Source organism: Amblyomma mixtum, chromosome 3 (genome assembly GCF_055824585.1).
Source record: "Amblyomma mixtum isolate Tamu chromosome 3, ASM5582458v1, whole genome shotgun sequence".
NCBI lineage: Eukaryota > Metazoa > Arthropoda > Arachnida > Ixodida > Ixodidae > Amblyomma > Amblyomma mixtum.
Window position 1 is genome coordinate 232,738,399 of NC_143014.1, and position 17,827 is coordinate 232,756,225.

The window sequence follows — 17,827 nt, forward strand, 5'->3', positions numbered from 1 at the left end:
AGATCCCACGCGCTGTGATCGTCTTTTGTCAGCGCCATAGGACGGCGTGTGCCTGGATGTGCAATGCGACTCTCCTAAACTTGCTGGCCTGTTCACCAAAGCGTCTCAATAAAGCACGGAGTTTTGGTTACGAAAGATGCGGAATGCTGACGAGGCTTGAAACGCTCGACACGACCTATGCCGATGACCATTATTTTCGGCGTGCGGTTATTAGTGCTATTGCTTTAAAACAAACCACTCTTCTTTCTGTGGGGAGAAAATACGAAACGTCGCTGCAACTACAATTAGAATGGCCTTTGCCCCTGCGGAGTGTAGTGAGTGGACGCAACGTCACCGGCCGCTTGCTTCACTAGAGCGCCGCTGCGCTATTCCTGAATTCCTTGCGATGCGCGCTTCTTTCGACGCGATCGTCAGCAGCAGAAGAGCCGAACGACGCACTGGAAGTTTGTCAGTCGTGATAAGCACCAGCTCGAGAGCGAGGGAAAAGTTTTGCGTCACGCGAGGCAATCTCGCAGCGAGCGCGCAGCGCGAGATAGCAGCGCCGTGGTGCGGTCCCGCAGCCGCTTCTGCCGTCGAAGCAGTGGTCTCTCGACTTTAGCGCACGATAGTACATTCGCGGGGAAGAGAACCCCCAAACGAGGCGACTGCAATCTGACCGGGCGCCACTCGGTCCGATTACTTGCATTAGGCTCCGTCACCGCAGACTCGTTTTGCCAAAGGCCAGATATCCCGCAGCGCGGCTCGTCTACGCTGGTGGCACCCCTTATCTGTACCCTCTCTTATCTGTACCCCTGCACACGCAGGCCTGGGCAACGAGGTCCTCGTCCGAGGTCGCTTTCCGCGCTGGAGTTGGATCCCCTCCTCCATGTCGAGCGTATGCTTACCGCCGGGGATATCCTGACCCACTACAGAGATACCCGACGCGTTTATGCACCGCCGGCTCTCCCCGCTAACCCAGCCTTCCCTCTGGTGCAGACTCGAGACCCGTACTGTTCCCTACCCTATTGTGACGTTCCGTGCGTGAGCTACCAGGGCCCGTATCTTCGGCGGAATCTTCTCTGTGCTCAACCGTCGTACTCCCTTGTCTCCCCTTAAACGGTCCGCGTTCGGCGGCGCCGCGTAGACGGAGCCCCCAGCGGCGGCAAAGCCACTGAAGGGGTACAATGGTACAAAGACGCCGGCGGGAGGGAAAGCCAGCCCAATTAGGCTGCCTGGCCGTACAAGGACACAGGAGAGGCTGACAACCCGAGAAGAGAAGAAAGCTGCCGGCGGGAGACAAACGACATCCCAACGAGGGAGGTCGGGCGTGCCGCAGGCGCCGCCGTGGAAAGGAGGAAGAAGGAAACGATCCAGCCTGGAAGAGAGGAGATCGGGCGTGGCCGGCGGAGCACATATAGCTGGCCAGTGCGGACGAAAGGCACGCTCAGGACGAGATCGTTCACGAAAAAGGGTCCTTCAGCGCCGAAGCCGGACGGCGCGCAGCTTCTGCCAGCAACCGACGGATCGCAACTCCGGAGCCCCTCCATCGCCCCCATGACGGCGTCGCCACGTAAGCTCGGACACCCCAGCCTCTGATGTACAGTGTATGATTATTGATTACATCATTTTGTTTAAACTGAGCCATACGATGTCTTCTTGCCTCTCCGTCCCGTGTGGACCTGCGCATTATGTGGGGTCGTCACACTATTCTTCATGCTTGCCACTAGAGCTGTGCACGGGCCGCAAATTTCAGCCCGCGCCCGGCCCGACGCTAAAGAAACCTAAGCCCGCCCGGCCCGGTCCCGGCCCAACCTGCAAAACTGAAATTAAAGTGACGATGAAACAGAGAATTTAAGGAAAATCAGTTCATTTCAATATTTCTAAAATGCTCGGCTTTCATGGTCTAGATGAAAATTAGTATATGCAAGCACGGCGCAGGTAGAGAGTTATTACTCCAAGTTATGTAAAAACTCGTCCATTGATGACGGCTTGAGGCAAGTGCGGCGCTCCTGCATAATGAACCCGGCAGCGCTGAAATTTCTCTCGCTGCTTGAACTGGCAGCCGGAATGGCTAACACATTCTTGGCAAGAAGAGAAAGCTTTGGGTACGTCGCTGCCTTGCTTCTCCAAAACTGTGATAGCTCAAACTCTGAGCAAGGGGCCGACTCTGTGGCCAAGTACTCGCTCAGCTCGTCTCTTCCGGCACTCCGAATCCGATTGCTGATTTCGTCGCTCCACTCGCTGAACAAATCCATGCACTGCTTTTTCGCAGGAGGTTGTTCTTGCGTAGTTTCCGGCAACTCCTGTGGTGTCGACGCGACGAGCTCTCGTATGCGCCCGCACACTTTTCGCGCTTCTCGGCGGAAAGCATCCTAAGGTGCCGAAATTGTGGGCAGAACATCGTTGCTATCTTGTGCTCCATGGTAAGGATAACCTTTTTCTTCAGGAAATGTTGGGCACGTTGTTGAATTTTCGCCATTTCTGTGGCATTTGATGGATGGACTTGGTCATGAAGAATTCTTTGGCAAAGTGCAGTAAGGCAAAATGCAACGTTGGTGTTTTTTCCGCCTCCAGGGCTCTCGTTGCTTCTGAAAACGGCTCCAAAAATGCGATTAGTTCCTTGAGAACCATCTTGTCCAAGTTGTCCATGATTGAAGAGTTCCTCACTTCAAGAAGAGCTTCAATTTCTGTAATTCAGGAATATAGATTTCAGCATAGAAAGTTTAGAATTACAGCTTGTTGGAACTTCCTGGCGAACGGTTTGATTGAGTTGGCTGGCTAGGCCACTTGTTTCAGAAATTTCACAACTGATTTGACATTTTGCAGTGTCTCACTAACACATGGGGCTTCAGCTTGAATGAAATCTTCAGAGAATTTGTTCCGAAGAACAGCATTGAGAAGATGCGCGCAGCAGTTCATTCTGTTGTAGGACTGGAGAGCACACATGATGTTCGCACCCTGGTCAGTCACGAACGTAGCCTTCTGCAGAGCATCCCTGTCAATCGCCAGTTTAGAAAAACAGCGTGGCAGCTTTTTCCGAGTGTTTTCCCTAGTATTGCGTTCCTCAGAAAACTTATAAGTAAAAAGAACGTGGGCGTGCAGACACCACTCGCTGTCAGTGTAATGTGCCGTAGTCGTCGTGTACGCCACTGCGAAAATCGTCTGTCCACATATCCGTAGTGATCGCACAGCTACCCTCGATCATAGCTGTGTCAACATATTCGGCATTAAGTTGCCTGGAATTTGCGTTGATAGGTCGGCTACTTTTCTGGAGACAGTGGTGCGATGCGGAAGGACATCATCGACATTGCCATGGCGAGCACCAGTGCTGATTAACTCTTGTGCTACTTTTGCAAAGCCACTGCCACTGTCTACGTCAAATGGACGCATCTCTTTAGCACAGAAGTGTTAAAGCTGCAGTCAACTTTTCCTTCGCCGATGCTGGAAGGTGTGAGCTTGACGGTTTTTAGAAACGAAGTTATTGTACTTGCGTTGGCTGAGCTGCTTTTACACCGGTGCCTCTGCAGATGCGATGTTACAGTTTTAGAAGACTCGTAGGCGAAGAACGCCTTGTACATCTTGCACTTTACATGACCCACGGTAGAATTCGTTGCACACTCACTGACGACGAGAAACTTGTCCCATAGCTCTTAGCATCAGCTTAAAGCGTCCGCTGGAAATTCCGCTTCTAAGGTTTTCGGCACTGAACTTCTCCATGGTACACGCCTGAATGCTTCAAGCTCAACGTGTACGAAATGAACGAACTGTTCTTAAGTACGAAGCGGAATGACAGGCGTGCTCTCGTAAGCCTTAGATGCCGTGCCGCGACTGGCCGCTGTTTGTGTTGTCAAAGGATAAGCCAGCCAATAATTCAGCTGCAGCATGGCTTTTTCCTGCAAACGGCGACGTTGCGGCTATGTTCCTTCTGCTGTTCACAGGAAGGAAGGGGCTGTGTTTACTTCGCTGGCAAGCAAATACAAGGAAAACACTACAACCAAGCCTCTGTTGGAAGTAGAAGAGAGAATGCAATCCCTGCCGCGGTGCGTTACGTGCGTTTCGATTCGTCTTTCCGAGAAAAGCGCGAAACGTCCCACGTCTTCCCGAGAATTGGACAAAACGTCCCTTCGCTTGATACCGACAACGGCGAGTCAAAGAAGTTAATCCTTTCCCCGGATGCTGCTACAAAAAGCAAGGACCTCTTGCGCTGGCAGTGACGTTCCGTTTGACAACCTCCCGTCAACAGCCAGTGCTGCCAGTCTTCAAGCAATACCGCAGTTCATTAGAAAATCTTCCCTTGCCACCACTGCTTGGCTAAATTGCATGCTTTGCAAGGGTGATCCCGTGTGCGCCGTACTTGGCCTCACCTTCGCTTCATACTGCAAGGCTCCCACAACTAGTGGCTTCCAGCATTGGTACCTGCTAGAAACGAAAATGCGTTTCGAGCCCCACCTAGCTTTTGTTTGCTTTTTGTTAGCATTTGCACTTCCTACCCTCCTAGCACATTCCTTACTTGATGGTGCTGACACAAAGCACTTCCTGCTGTGCCTGCAAAGCCCCAGCGCACCGTGGCTAAATTCACACTTTCGCAGAAGGAACAGCTTTTGTCCAAAGTTTAGAGCCCAGGGAGTTTGGTTCTGAGTCACACCGTGTGGCTCGTGATGCATTCCTAGAGTTCCAAGCCTGGAGGTAAAATTTATAGTTCTGCCCCCGTCAATGAGTATGACTTGCATGAATACTACAGGAACCTTACTACCCGCAGAACTCGCAGAGCTCTAAACGTCTGACTAAAGGCTAATTCACTGGTGACTCGCGGAGGCGCTCGAATCGTCACGGAGGGGGCGACCGCAATGAGTCGCCAGCGACATGTTTGATGCCCGATTTCGCTGTCCTCCGTGACGAATCGAGTCGAGCGACCTCCGTGCATTCACGTGACGGCAACTAAACTATGCAACGCAGGTGACCATGGCGAGCAAGAAGATAATGGTCACAACACGTCGTTGTTGCCACACGAGCGAGAATCCTGTTGTCCCGCACATGTGATAATGACCCCCCTCCCACCCGGCCCCCGTCAACGCGTGGCGGAGGGTACTTTTGCGAGTGCCTTCGGTTCGACACACCTCACCTTTGTGCAGTGTCATTTGGGCTCGTGGGACCACTCGTGGAGATAAGTTTCAAACCTTGCAACAGTAGGGCGGCTGGAGCCACGCAGGAGCAATCGCGATCGCGAAGCCCGGCCGGCCCGTCCGAGACAAATATACCGCGGCCCGAGCCCGGCCCGGGCCCGGGTGAATAACTTCCGCAAGGTCCGAGCCCGCCCCCGGGCCGTGTACGGGCTTTCGGGCCGGGCCGGGTACGGGCTTTCGGGCCGGCCCAAGCCCGTGCACAGCTCTACTTGCCATCCCGATCAGTTCCTCTCCTCATGGGCGTCCGGAGGGGGGGGGGCAAGGGGGGGCGGCTGCACCCCCCTGGAAAATCACTCACTCGAACCGTGAGTGATGGCCGCACGCCAGGGGCGGTGGTGCGCTCAGTCAAAAGGGTAAAAGCAGCCCCGCATGGTCACATCTGCGAAATGCCGCGTCCGGGCGTGCGTCGTTCCGCCGTTTTCAAACCACGCCATCGTTAGCTCTACTGAAGGGCGACCTGTTCCAGACATACAGCGGCACCGGCGAGCATGTGTTTCGAGCCGCCTTGAGATGGGTGTCTGTTTCTTTGATCTCTAGAGAGATAGCGACACGGAGGCAGACAGTGCACGGGGCATCTTGTTTTCGCCTATCGTTACGCCGGTCACCGATGAATTCTTAAGGAGGGAAGGTAAAATCAGCCGTGTCCACCCCCGCTTTGTCGGGCTGCTCAGGGGCAAGCGGGCGACGAGTTGGCGCCGCCGCCGCTCGCTGTCTCCTCCGATCCACGGGTAGCGCAGTTCGGTAGAAGCGCCGCTTTCAGAATCTCCGGCAAAGGGGATTAGCTGCTTTTGTTCACGGCGACGCAGTCTCCCGAGGCGCCCCCACACCAGCGTTCTTTGCGTCTTCTGCGAAAACCAGCGCCTTTGGTCAACGCAGCCCGATGGCGCCTGCCTGGCTCGCCTGTCACCTCTGGCTGGGCCTCAAATCACAACAGCGCCCATGTACTGTGCGTGTCAGTGCATGGTAAAGAGACCCAGGTGGTCGACATTACCCGGAACTCTGTACTACTCCATCCCTCATAGCCTGAGTCGTTTTGGGGCTCTGAACCCCATAAAAACACAAAAACAAATTTTCCGACTGGAGTGGCGAGTGTCCCTTCCCCTCGGAAGTTGCGCGGCGTTCCTTTCACCCCCAAAGTGCGCATTCGGGGATACTGCGGCAAGTAAGCCCTTGCACGTGTGCGCGCCTCTGTGTTTGTGCTTGGGTGTTTTTAGTGGCCGGTTGTCAGCGAAGCTGAGAACAACCAAGACAGCGGACGAGAAAACGACGAGCGGAGAGCAGTGTGTGTGCGGTTGCTCGACTGTGCGGATGCGCAAGCAAGATGGAGCGAGGTGTATGAAGCTGCGAGCGTGCATTTATCTTGTAAATAAGTTTTCGTTGTATATATAGTCATCTTTTGTTTTCAACGTACGCGTTCAACAGTTTTTCCAATCAATGTGTATGATGAGTGTGCACCGAGAGCGTGTAATGAAGCACAGAAGTGAATTTATCACACGTTGGTTGGTTTATGGGGTTTAACGTCCCAAAGCGACTGAGGCTATGAGAGACGCCGTAGTGAAGGGCTCCGGAAATTTCGACCACCTGGGGTTCTTTAACGTGCACTGACATCGCACAGTACACGGGCCTCTAGAATTTCTCCTCCAAAGAAATTCCAGCCGCCGCGGCCGGGATCGAACCCGCGTCTTTCGGGTCAGCAGCCGAGCACCATAACCGCTGAGCCACCGCGGCGGCATTTATCACACGTGTAATTACGCAATTCGCCCAGAAAAATCCGAGGCGCCTACAGTTGCTGTTCAAGGAAGACTGACTGAGTGACTGTAGTTGCGTGTTTGTGAACATATTGTGCTGTGTGCTGGTCATCAATCCGGGTGAGTCGAGAACCCGTATGCAGCAAGACTGAGCACTCTTCTCCACGAAGTGATATAGCATCTTTTTGCATTTTTATTAATTTTAGTTGTTTCTTCGTTGATAAACTCCAATGTACCTCTCCTAGCCGCGCTTTAATTTGCTGTTTGTAATTTTTCTTTCATGTGTGCATTTTGTTTAATTTTTATTTATATATAAATAAATAAATTTACTCCGCAAATAGCGCCTTTCTGCTACGAACATACCCCCCCCCCCCCCCCCCCGGGGCACCAACGGGGCCCCCCCCTGCAAAAAATTCTGCGGACGCCCTTGCAGGCTCTCCTGTAAACTCTGCGAGAAACCGGGAGACTTATTCACATCCTCACATGCCCTACCTTCCCACACCCTCCATCACCAAACACGGCGGAGTCGCGGCCAGCTCGGCTGTTGCTGACCGGCGCCCTGAAGGGGATAGCCCTCCAAGCCCACTAAGGGTCTTAGTAAATCAGAATGCCACCTTCGAAGGCTAAAACTAGTCGTTTAATAATCCCGCTACGCTTCACGCCATTGAGCCCGAGTCCTTTTCGGCACAGTGCTAATTGTGGCCAGAAGGCAAGCTTATTGTTCTGGGCTTGTTAGAGAAATAACAGTATTGACATCTTAAATCAGCTAACGCGGGAGGGCTGGGAGGCGTCCCTGTCCAGCTCGGACCTCGAGGAACAACGAGCCCTCGTCGCCAGAGCACGGGCAGCGGCTTTTACCAACGGCGTCCCGGACTAGGGACCCGATCAGCCTTCCCTTAAACTAAGTCATTGTGGCTTTAAATGTTTTCATCATCATCCCTCCAAGCTGAGGTCGCCGGTGTGCAGCACCAGGGGCGCCAATTTGATCTGCGCCAAGCTGCCCCTAAACGGCAATTTACGCCCATTGCAAGTATACAGCACCAAATTTAGCCGAGTGTTATTGTCGGCTGGGTCCAGTTGCCTGGGCCAGCGCCTCCTCTATTTTTACAATGCCTGCCGAGTAGGGCCGATCCGACCGTCTAAAACCCTCTCCTGTCCTCCTTTCCTACTCTCCCCCGTCGGGTAGCTTTCGCGCCTGCTGTGCATCTGTGGGGGAGAGGACCATCTGGGTGGCGCCAGACAACGGAAAGCGGACGAGGCCACTTTGTTATCATTTCTATCTTTCTTCGTGAGGCGGCGCTCTGCATCCTTCATGACCATCAGGCTGCCTATCAGGTATGGACGCGTCATTGAGCGCGCTGTTCGTGGCGCTGCTCACCGTGAAGCACTGGTCATCGCAAAGCCGCTTCAGGCGCTGGTTTTAAAAGGAGTCAGACAGTGCGGCGCAACGGCGTTGGCCTTGCAACGGAAGGCTGTGGCGGCTTTGCCGAATCATGTCGGTCTTTTAGCTAAGCTACAACGCTGAAACATTCCGGGAGAGGAACTTAAACTGCTTGGCGAAAATATGAAATCAGATGGTAAACGTATTTAGTAATAAGTTATGCTATTTTGGCTTTGGATTCTATCATGTTCAGTAAGGAAAATTGGAGAATGAAATGAAGAAGGCTTGGCAAATCTTCACGACAAGGCATTTTTCAAGACTACCCGACAAGAATAGCTTTCAAGTCGTAGCTGTACTTTTGTCAAGATAAGCTGTCATTGTTACGACGACTAGATAAACATTATTCTCTGTCATTGGCAGCCTGCAGCTATACGATTGTTTTGAGAAGCGAAAAATGAACTTCGTTCGCAAATATATGGCGCAGCAGCTGTTGCCAAAGCATATCGGAAGTTCCGCCTGGTCCTGACTGCAACCAGGCGCTAATAAAACGGTGCAAAACAAAGAAAAGCGCCTGAATAAAAAGAGGCAGATAAAGCGGAAATCAAAACCTCTTCAGCGCGTGTTCAGGGGCAGTCACCGTAAAGGCCGAACCGCAAGGCAGCGTTTCATCGGCGCCGCGTCAGCGTCTCTTCTACCGGCGTTGTCGTTCGGCGCCGCAAGAGAGGGCGACCAAACACATGAGGGCGCACGAACTGGCGTCTCCACCCGGGCGTTAAGTGTGTTTTGATTGTTGTTGAGCTCCGCTCGCGCACGAGATGCTTTGTCCTCCTCGTGCGTACAAAAGTGGTTGCGCTACAATGCAAACTTCTGAAGGCTGTAAATACCTGCTAATACAAGCACCAATTCTAAAAATGTAAATGGCTATAAATACAAAGAGTTGTATATAATATTACTGTAAATTGTTGTAAATATATGTGAATAAATGCACGTAAACGTCAACTTCTTTTGTACTGTCTATGCAGCGAAGTTCCCCCGCTCCACACAAACGAGCTTAAAATTGCCCACTCTTCACACAAAACTGAAACCAGCAGCCCTGCTGCAGATAATTATCCGGTGCCATTTTGCTGCTTCTGCGAGGACACCTCGTCAGCTTCGCGGACCACATTTACCCGCGCAATACAATTTCCGTTAACAATGGTGCCACGAAACGAACGAGCCTTAAAACTTTTAACATTTTACTCGTCTGGCAAGGAAGAGCAATAAGTAGCGCAAGTAGCTCAAACAGTGCATCAAGTATGCCAGCCGCCATCCTCAAGGGATAGGCCGAGCGCTCCGATCGCCACAGGCCACCTCAGCAAACGGCGAGCAGCTGCCGCTCCAGCCGATTGCCGTTGGAAAAAGCGCCGCGCCACGGATGAAGCGAGAGCTACACAAGAAGGGGTAGACAGCAACAACCTGACAGACGCCAGGAGTAGGAGTAGGACAGCGCTATCACCACCGCGCGCCCATACGCAAGCATGACGCAAGCAGTGCTACCATCTGGCGAGCGCCGCAGCGCGGCAACTAACTGAAATGAGGTGTACCGACGGCTCCCATTGCGAAGCGAGCGATGCGGCTGGCATTGTAAAAATAGAGGAGGCGCTGCCTGGGCGCTCGCGACGAAACGGGCGCAACCGCATTCGCATGGACAGTCGGGTTCGCTCGTGGTGGTCGGAGCGGCTGTCGCGAAAGGCTTGTACAAGCATGAGTAAAAGTACTGTTATCTATTATCTGGTAAGATAAGTTGAGCGCGGCCGGTATTGTGAACTTACCTGACATAGCTAGCTCAAATTATTGTGCTGACGAGATACCAGGTTCACTCGTGTAACTTGCACTTTTTTCAGTAATTTAGGGCTCCAAAAAGAGATGCGGAGATTTCGCAAAACACGTCCTAAAAAAAACTCTATAAAGGTCATCACGCGCTTATATGCCCTACATGGTCGCGCGTACGTCGATCCCCCACGTGCACCCGTCGCTGTCGACGCAACCCCCGTCCCCGCGGGATGGTATGACGCCGTGTGCGCATCCCTTAGCAATAAACGCGCAACGATACAATGGCAGAGCCAGCAGTCAGGAGCCAGTGGAGATAAACGCGGCGTCCTCGCGATAGGCCCGGCTGACTAGCGGGCGCCTTGGCCTGGAAAGCAACCAGCGCGAAGTGGGCTGGGTAAACGGCGCGCGAATTTATTTTTATTTACAAGAGCTAATTTAACAAACGAATTACGAACTTCTTACTGGACTTGCTATACCGTCGTCCTCGCGCCAAGTTGACATTGCTTTGGCTTGTTTTGGCCAGTTACGTGGTTACACCGGTGGTTACACCTTCACAGCGGCGCGGCCGGCGTCCCCTCACTGCTCGAACCTTTCACAGCCGTACACCGCAACGCGTTCGCGCCGATCTTCCACAGCCTGCCTTGCGCGTACGCTGGTGAATTTTTTTTTTCATATTTGCTTGGGCAATAAATTCTTGGTGCGCATTCACGCGAGGGCGCAAATTATGCGAGTAAGTAGGGTAAGTTAGCCCCCCTCCCCCTTGTTGGTTTGGCTGCGGCAATTTTCCGAATTTTAAAATCCACCGGTTCGCGGGCATTCATTTTTCTTTCCGGTCCTGACATTATATTCGAGATTCTGCTGCACTCTTTTGGCGGTTTCGACAAACTGTCCCCATTATGTTGTTGCTTTCTTTTCTTTTCTGAACTGAAATTAGTAACAGCTAATGTACTGCAACTGCCACATGTCTATTTTTTATAGACTAGCAAATATCTTTAGAACAGTTGCAGTTCTTTTAATTAATTCTGTCCTGCGGGATCCGTGATCAATATTTATAAAGATTTTGGACTAGTTGCAAAGGAAATTGCTCTCACTCGCATTTAAATGTCGCCAGTCTGCTCCAAAAGTGCTGTCTGCACGCTCTGTATGTAGACGACATGACCCTCTGGGCAACAACAATCGGTGGGAGACATCGAGACAAACCTGCAACAAGCGGCAGCTATTGTGGACGAATACGCTCGTCGCTGTGGTCTGAATGCTCCCCGAACAAATCGAAATTGAACCAAAATTGCGCTTTCCCTGCTTAGTGGACCGATACCCGAACACGAGAAGATCCAGATACTGGGGCTTTTCATTCATCATAGGCGCAAGATAGACACTGCCCTAAACAAGCTACATAAGGTGGGGGACCAGGTCGGTCGGATCAACACCACCTACTAGGTGGTGTTGGTCGGATGCTCCGTTGGGTATCCAATAAAAGGGGGGGGGGCACTACGATGCAAAGATGCCCTGCGGCTGGCCCATGCATTTGTAACCAGCCGGATTTTATAATCGGCTCCCTACCTCCACCTACGCTAATGCGATGAGAACGCCTTAGTAGTAGTTCTCTGCAAGATTTATGAGAGCGCTCGACCTCCCCATAACGACGTCCAACAAACGTCTCCTCGGTCTAGGGATGACCAACACCTTTGGGGAGTTGCGAGTAGCTCATCTTAATAATCAATACTTGCGCCTGAGCAAAACTGCGGGGAGCTGCCTTCTGACCCGCTTACACATATCCTACACAGCACAGAAGAACGCCACATCCCTGAAGCCTGGCGCTTTGCAGTCCAGGTGCGACCGCTTCCGAACAACATGACTAAAGACACCCATGGTGGTCGCCGTCTCGCGTGGGTGGCGGCTGTTTCTCAATATGGCCATAAGCCAGGTGTCTTCTACGTGGATGCGGCCGGCCCACACGATGGGGTTTGGTACACGGCGACCGTCATCCACCAAACCCTACAGTTCAGGGCCTTACTTTACGTGCCCCAAACATTACATTTGCGGAAGAGATCGCCATTGCACTGGCTGCCGCGGATCCAGAGTCCCGAGTCATTATCGCGTACTCCAGGGGCGCCTGCCGCAATATTGAGCAAAGGTATATTCCAGACCATGCTTTCAAAATCCTCCACGCATGCGAGTACACAGGGTTTCTGACCCATCGTACCATCGTGTGGGCTCCGACTCAAGCGGGTCTTGAGGGGAACGAGGAAGCCGACGCTGCCGCCCGCGCGCTTACTCACCGGGCATCGCCTCATCCGCAGATCCGGAAGAGAACGCGGCAGCGTATCGCGTCTGTCAGACGTGTGGCGCTTCGGCTCCATCATTTTTTGACAGGAGCCACGACTCAAGTCGTCGGACCTCATCAATTTTGCTCACTTTGGATTCGGCAAGCTGATCGTCCGTGGACACCAATTTCATTCAGGTGGGCTCAGTTTTTCAAATTTTAAAGCGGGCTTTCCTTCCCGCCTCCGGCGCCGACGCTAAGCCTAACGGCTGCGCCGGCGTTCGGCTGCGAGGGAGCTCCTGCTTTCTGCAAGATGACGGAAACGCCCGTTCAACGCGGTTATGACCCGGACGCCATGTCTTGGTCGACCGTTCCCGTCACTGTGCAACCCAAATCGGCACCCGCGGACCCGATCTGCAATGAATCTCTCCTCCGTCTACTTGAGCGTCGCTCCAGACGAGAGGCCAAAATAGCGGCGGACGCCTCGGCAACCGCCGAAAATGCTACCCGCCAAGCTCCCGCCTCGCAAGCGGCGAAGGACTCCGGCCGTAAGGGCCGCAACCCAGTGACCAAGTGGAGGCCCAAGCCTTTACCAAAGTTTCAAAAGGACGACTTTGTCATCGTGATCAAGCCCCGGAAATCGTTGGCCATCCGGGACGCCTTTCAACACGGCGAGCTCGGTGCCGCGTTCGGCGCTTTCCTCGGGGCGCCTCAGGCAGCCGAGTTGAGCCTCCTTTTAAGCAAGGAACAAAATTTGATCCTCGCCAGCACCCGGAACGCTCACGTCGCAGACCGTCTGCTAGGCGACTTTTCTATCAAATCGACCAAAGGAGATGTGCCTCTCGCCGGCCATCTCAAAGAACACGAAGCGGACGTCTGCTATGGGGTCATTAAGGTGGCCAACCAAGAGACGTCTGAGTCTCTCCAACCTTGCGTGCAGTGGAGGAGCGGCACTTTACTCGATATCCGCAAATTCGGCTCCTCAAACAAGGCTCGGCTTACTTTTTCCGGCACAGTGAGGCCTCGATACGTACACTACAACTCTGAGATTGTCACAGTGCACCAATATTTGCGCACTATTCCGGCCTGCAGTTTGTGTGGAACTGTCGGCCATCGGGCGGACTCTTGTCCCAACCCAACACAAGACAAGTGTGGCCTGTGTGGACAGCAGGCACCCATAAAAGAGGGGGTGCGGGCCCCTCACAAGTGTATGCCAAAATGTGCGGTTTGTGGTGGTGGCCATGCCACGAACTCGCGGGACTGCAGTGCTAAATATCGGCATACCAAGCCAGCCGCCCCTAAGGGCGGGAAATCCAGCGGGACGGGCAGGCAGCCACGTCACCCAAGCAGCGATGCTTCAAAACGACAGACGCCTACTAGCGGGAAGGACGTCAAGAGCTGTCCAGTGCAACCACCGCCCCCACACGGCGGCCAGGAGAAGCAAGCCCGCTCCCAAGACAACAATGGCACGGCCGGTTCCTGGGCCAACGCCGTAAAAAATGGCAAACAGGTGAGCGGTTCAGGCAGGGTTGCCTCCTCCTCCCTCCCCTCTCCCCTCCCTCTCGCTCGGCGGCTGACGCTGAGCTCCACAACCTTGTAGCTTCTCTCCGGGCACAAAACGAGATGCTACTTGCAAAAATTGAAGCCTTAGAGGCTAAAACAACTCCCCCTCCCCCTAGTCCCTCCAATACGGACGCTATGGAGAGCGAGACGGCGGCGACGCCGACTATGGAACCTTCCCTTGCCGAACTCGAGGCCCGTCTTAATGCCAAATTTGACACCCTGTTGGAAACTGCGATGGAACGCCTCATCGCTAGTCATGGAGGCCATCCCCTCTATGATCGCTCAACACGTCGCGACTAACACCCGCCTTTCTCGCAAAACCGTTCCTCTAAAGGACGTATCTGGTCGGCCCTCCAGGTTGTCCCGCCGAGTAAATGACCTTGACGATGACGAAGACAGCTGCCCCCTTCCAGTTGCTGAGCTTCAGCCCCTGGTATCTGGCTCGGGGGCAAACTCACTTCCACCTCTCACCTCTAAATCTGAGCATGGCGGGACACCACCGGTGTAGGCGCTCCCCTCTTTCCAAATCGGCATCCCCCATTACGATTACACAATGGAACTGTCGGGGGCTCCGGTCCCGTTCCAAGCGGGCCGACCTCCGACTTTTCCTTTCAACCTTTCAGCATTTGCCTGCCGTAGTTGCCCTGCAAGAGCCAGGGAAAGGCGCCGTACTAACAAATTATACGACGTTCCAGCAGGACCCCTCGTCTTGTCTATTAGTCCATAGAAATTATACAGCCAACTGTACACGGGCCGGCTTCGAGTGATGAACAACGTTTATTCCCGATAAGATGGCATATATATACAGTGCGCTGACGTACTCAGTCATGCGCAGATTACGCTGCAGCGAGTGACGTCAGACTTGCTCGGCTCTGCTACATCTTCCCTTCTTCGAGCAAACCGTGTTCAGCGTCGCTCCGGTAGAGGGTACCGACAAGGTTCACGTCGCAACCTTGTGCTTCGACGTAGCTCCTGGCCGGGCTCTGTGCAAGGGTCTTCTTGAGGGGCGGAACTGGTTTCCTGTTGCGGACCAATCAGTCGTAGATGCTCTCGTGTGCGTCGAATTTCCCTGCCGTCTTCCGTTTTGAGGATCACCGAGCGAGGTTCGTTAGCTGGCCTGAGGACGACAGCTGGAGACCAGGTCCGGTTGATTGTGTCATACACGGTGACCTGCTGGCCTGGCGTCGCAGGTGGCAGGTATCTGCTGCCACGGTTGTAGTACGTCTTTTGGCGTTGGCGTATCTCACGAAGCCGGCTGTGGACCACGTTGCTGGGTATAGCTTGTGGCTCCAAATGGCTTGTAGGCACCGGGAGAGGAGTCCGTGTTTGGCGTCCCATCAGCCTCTGCACAGGGGACTGTAGCACATCACGCGGTGTATTGCGCCATTCCAGCAAAGCCATCTGAAATGCAGGCGTTTTAAGGGAACATTTTTTTAGAAGCTTCTTGGCTTCCTGCACCGCTCTTTCCGTCATGCCGTTAGACCGCGGGTGGTAGGGGCTTGTCGTGACTTGGGCGATACCTAGGCTGTTCAGAAAATCTTTAAACTCACGGCTGTTAAAGGGCGGTCCATTATCACTGCATAACTTCACAGGCAAGCCATGAACAGAGAAAATTTCAGAGCACCAGGAGATCAGCGAGGTTGCTGTGGTGGTGCGAAGTTCCCGCAGTTCGAAAAAAAAACGAGTAAAAGTCGACGATAAGGGCAAATTCGCGACCTTCGTAAAAGAACAAGTCAATGCCAACAACTTGCCAGGGTAGGGTGGGAACGTCGTGACTTAAAAGGGGCATTTTGGCGTTTCGCGGCTGATTTTTGAGACACACCTTGCAGCCTTTGCAGAATTGATCAATGTCGCTTGCCATGTTCGGCCAGAACATTACGTTCCTAGCCCTTGCCTTCATTTTGTTTTTCTTGTTGTGATGTGTCTTGTAAATATTTACTTCAATTATGTCATTGCAAAAGTATGCACCTTCCTCCTACTTTTAACTTATATAATTATGTATTGTTTTTTGTATGAGAGTGTATGAAGCTCTTGCTTCTTTTGCCGCTTGTCGTGAGCATTGTGTTGGGTGCTTGGGCCCCGTCAGGCAGAGTGCATCTGCCTTTTGCCCCTGCATCCGAGACCTTGTTGTCTAAATAAAGATCTATCTATCTATCTATTTTATCCGCTCCAGCGTGTGCCGCGTGAAGGAGGCGGATCATGTCGTTTCTTTTTGACTCCGGTATCATTACCTTGTTGCTGCGAAACAAGAGGCCATCCTGCGCGTGTATCTCGTCGCGGTACCCCCAGTAGGTCCGAAGTTGCTCTGGGAATTCGAGCTTATGAAGAGGCCAATCTGTCTCTGCATATTCCCGCAGCTTTGTCAGGTTGGTGTCGTCACCGGTTGCTGCAAGCAGGTCTTTCAAACAGTGCTCGGAGGCTGAAACGCAATCAAGAACATTGACTTGAAATTGCTCGTGTTCCTCCATGCATGCCTTACTGGGAAAACGGGATAAAGCATCTGCTAGGAACAGTTCTTTTCCAGGTTTATAAGTCACGATGATGGGGTAACGTTGCAACGTCAGTCGCATGCGTTGCAAGCGTAGCGGGCACTGGTGTAGTGGTTTACTGAATATGGCCTCCAGTGGCCGATGGTCTGTCTCAACTGTCACTGCATGCTGTCCAAATAGATAATCATGAAACTTTGTGCAGCCGTGCACTATCGCGAGAGTTTCCTTTTCTATCTGAGCATATCTTTGCTGGGAATCGGTGAGTGACCGTGAGGAAAACGCAACGGGGTGCGCTTCTTGCATCAGGACGGCGCCTACCCCGAACTGATTTGCATCAACTGATAAGGTAACTGCTTTCTTGGGGTCAAAATAACGAAGGATCGGGGCTGTTATCAGGGCCTGGCGCAACTTTTCGAAGCTTTCTTGCTGCTTTTCCGTCCATACCCATGCAATTTCTTTGCGCAGCAAAGACCGAAGAGGGGCGGTCACTACAGACATGTTAGGGATAAAACGTTGCACAAAATTTATTGTGCCCCAAAAAACTTGCAGTTCCTTACTATTCTTTGGTGCTGGCATTTCCAGAATATCTTGCACGCGTTGTGGATCTACTCGCAGGCCTTCCACAGTGAGCACGTGTCCCAGGTAGCGTACCTCGGTCTGGAAAAATGAACATTTCTTCGAGTTCAGTTTCAAGTTATGTTCGCGACAGCGCGTTAAAAGAAGCTGTAAGTGGTAGTCGTGCCCTTCTTTTGTCTTGCCCCATAATAGGATGTCATCCATTACTACTGCAACGTTTGGCAAACCTTCTAGCACGCGGTGCATCGCTGCCTGAAACACTTCCGGGGCTGAGGCAATTCCGAAAGGCATACGCAGGAAGCGATATCGTCCGTAAGGTGTGCTCATTGTGCACAGCTTCGAACTTGCGTCGGTTAGTTTGATTTGCCAGAATCCTGACGCTGCGTCTAGAGTTGTAAAGAACTTTGCTCCGGCAAGTCTAGGCACAACATCTTCAAGGGTCGGCATGGGGTAGTTCTCTCGTAGCAAAGCTTTGTTTAGTGCTGTGGGGTCTAGGCAGATGCGCACTTTTTCTTTCTTAAGCACCGTGACCATATGACTGGACCATTCTGTTGGCTCATTTACCTTGGATATGACTCCTTGTTCTTCCATGCGCTGGAGCTCCTCTTTGACTTTTTCTCGGAGGGCCACCGGAACTCTCCTCGCCGGCACGACAACTCCCACGGATCCGGGCTTTAGCTTCATCGCGTACTCAATGCCTTTTAACTGCCCCAGTCCACTGAAAACTTCTTCAAACGATTGCGCTGCTGGGTGCAACGGGTCGGCGTGCACATTTTGCACGCGACAAATAAAACCGAGTCGTTCAGCAACTGATCCACTGAGAGTCACGGGCA

The 17,827-nt window shown here is 52.8% G+C and overlaps 1 protein-coding gene across 1 annotated transcript in view; it reads left to right on the forward strand.

Moving 5' to 3' along the window:
* The first annotated feature begins 500 nt into the window (after nucleotides 1-500).
* LOC149354017 (uncharacterized) overlaps nucleotides 501-17,827 on the forward strand; it is a 114,053-nt gene continuing 96,726 nt past the window's right edge. Inside the window, exon 1 of the mRNA XM_089583013.1 lies at nucleotides 501-13,876. Within this exon, the coding sequence (XP_089439139.1) occupies nucleotides 12,680-13,876 (1,197 nt within the window). The 5' untranslated portion in view covers nucleotides 501-12,679. The remainder of the gene's footprint in view (nucleotides 13,877-17,827) is intronic.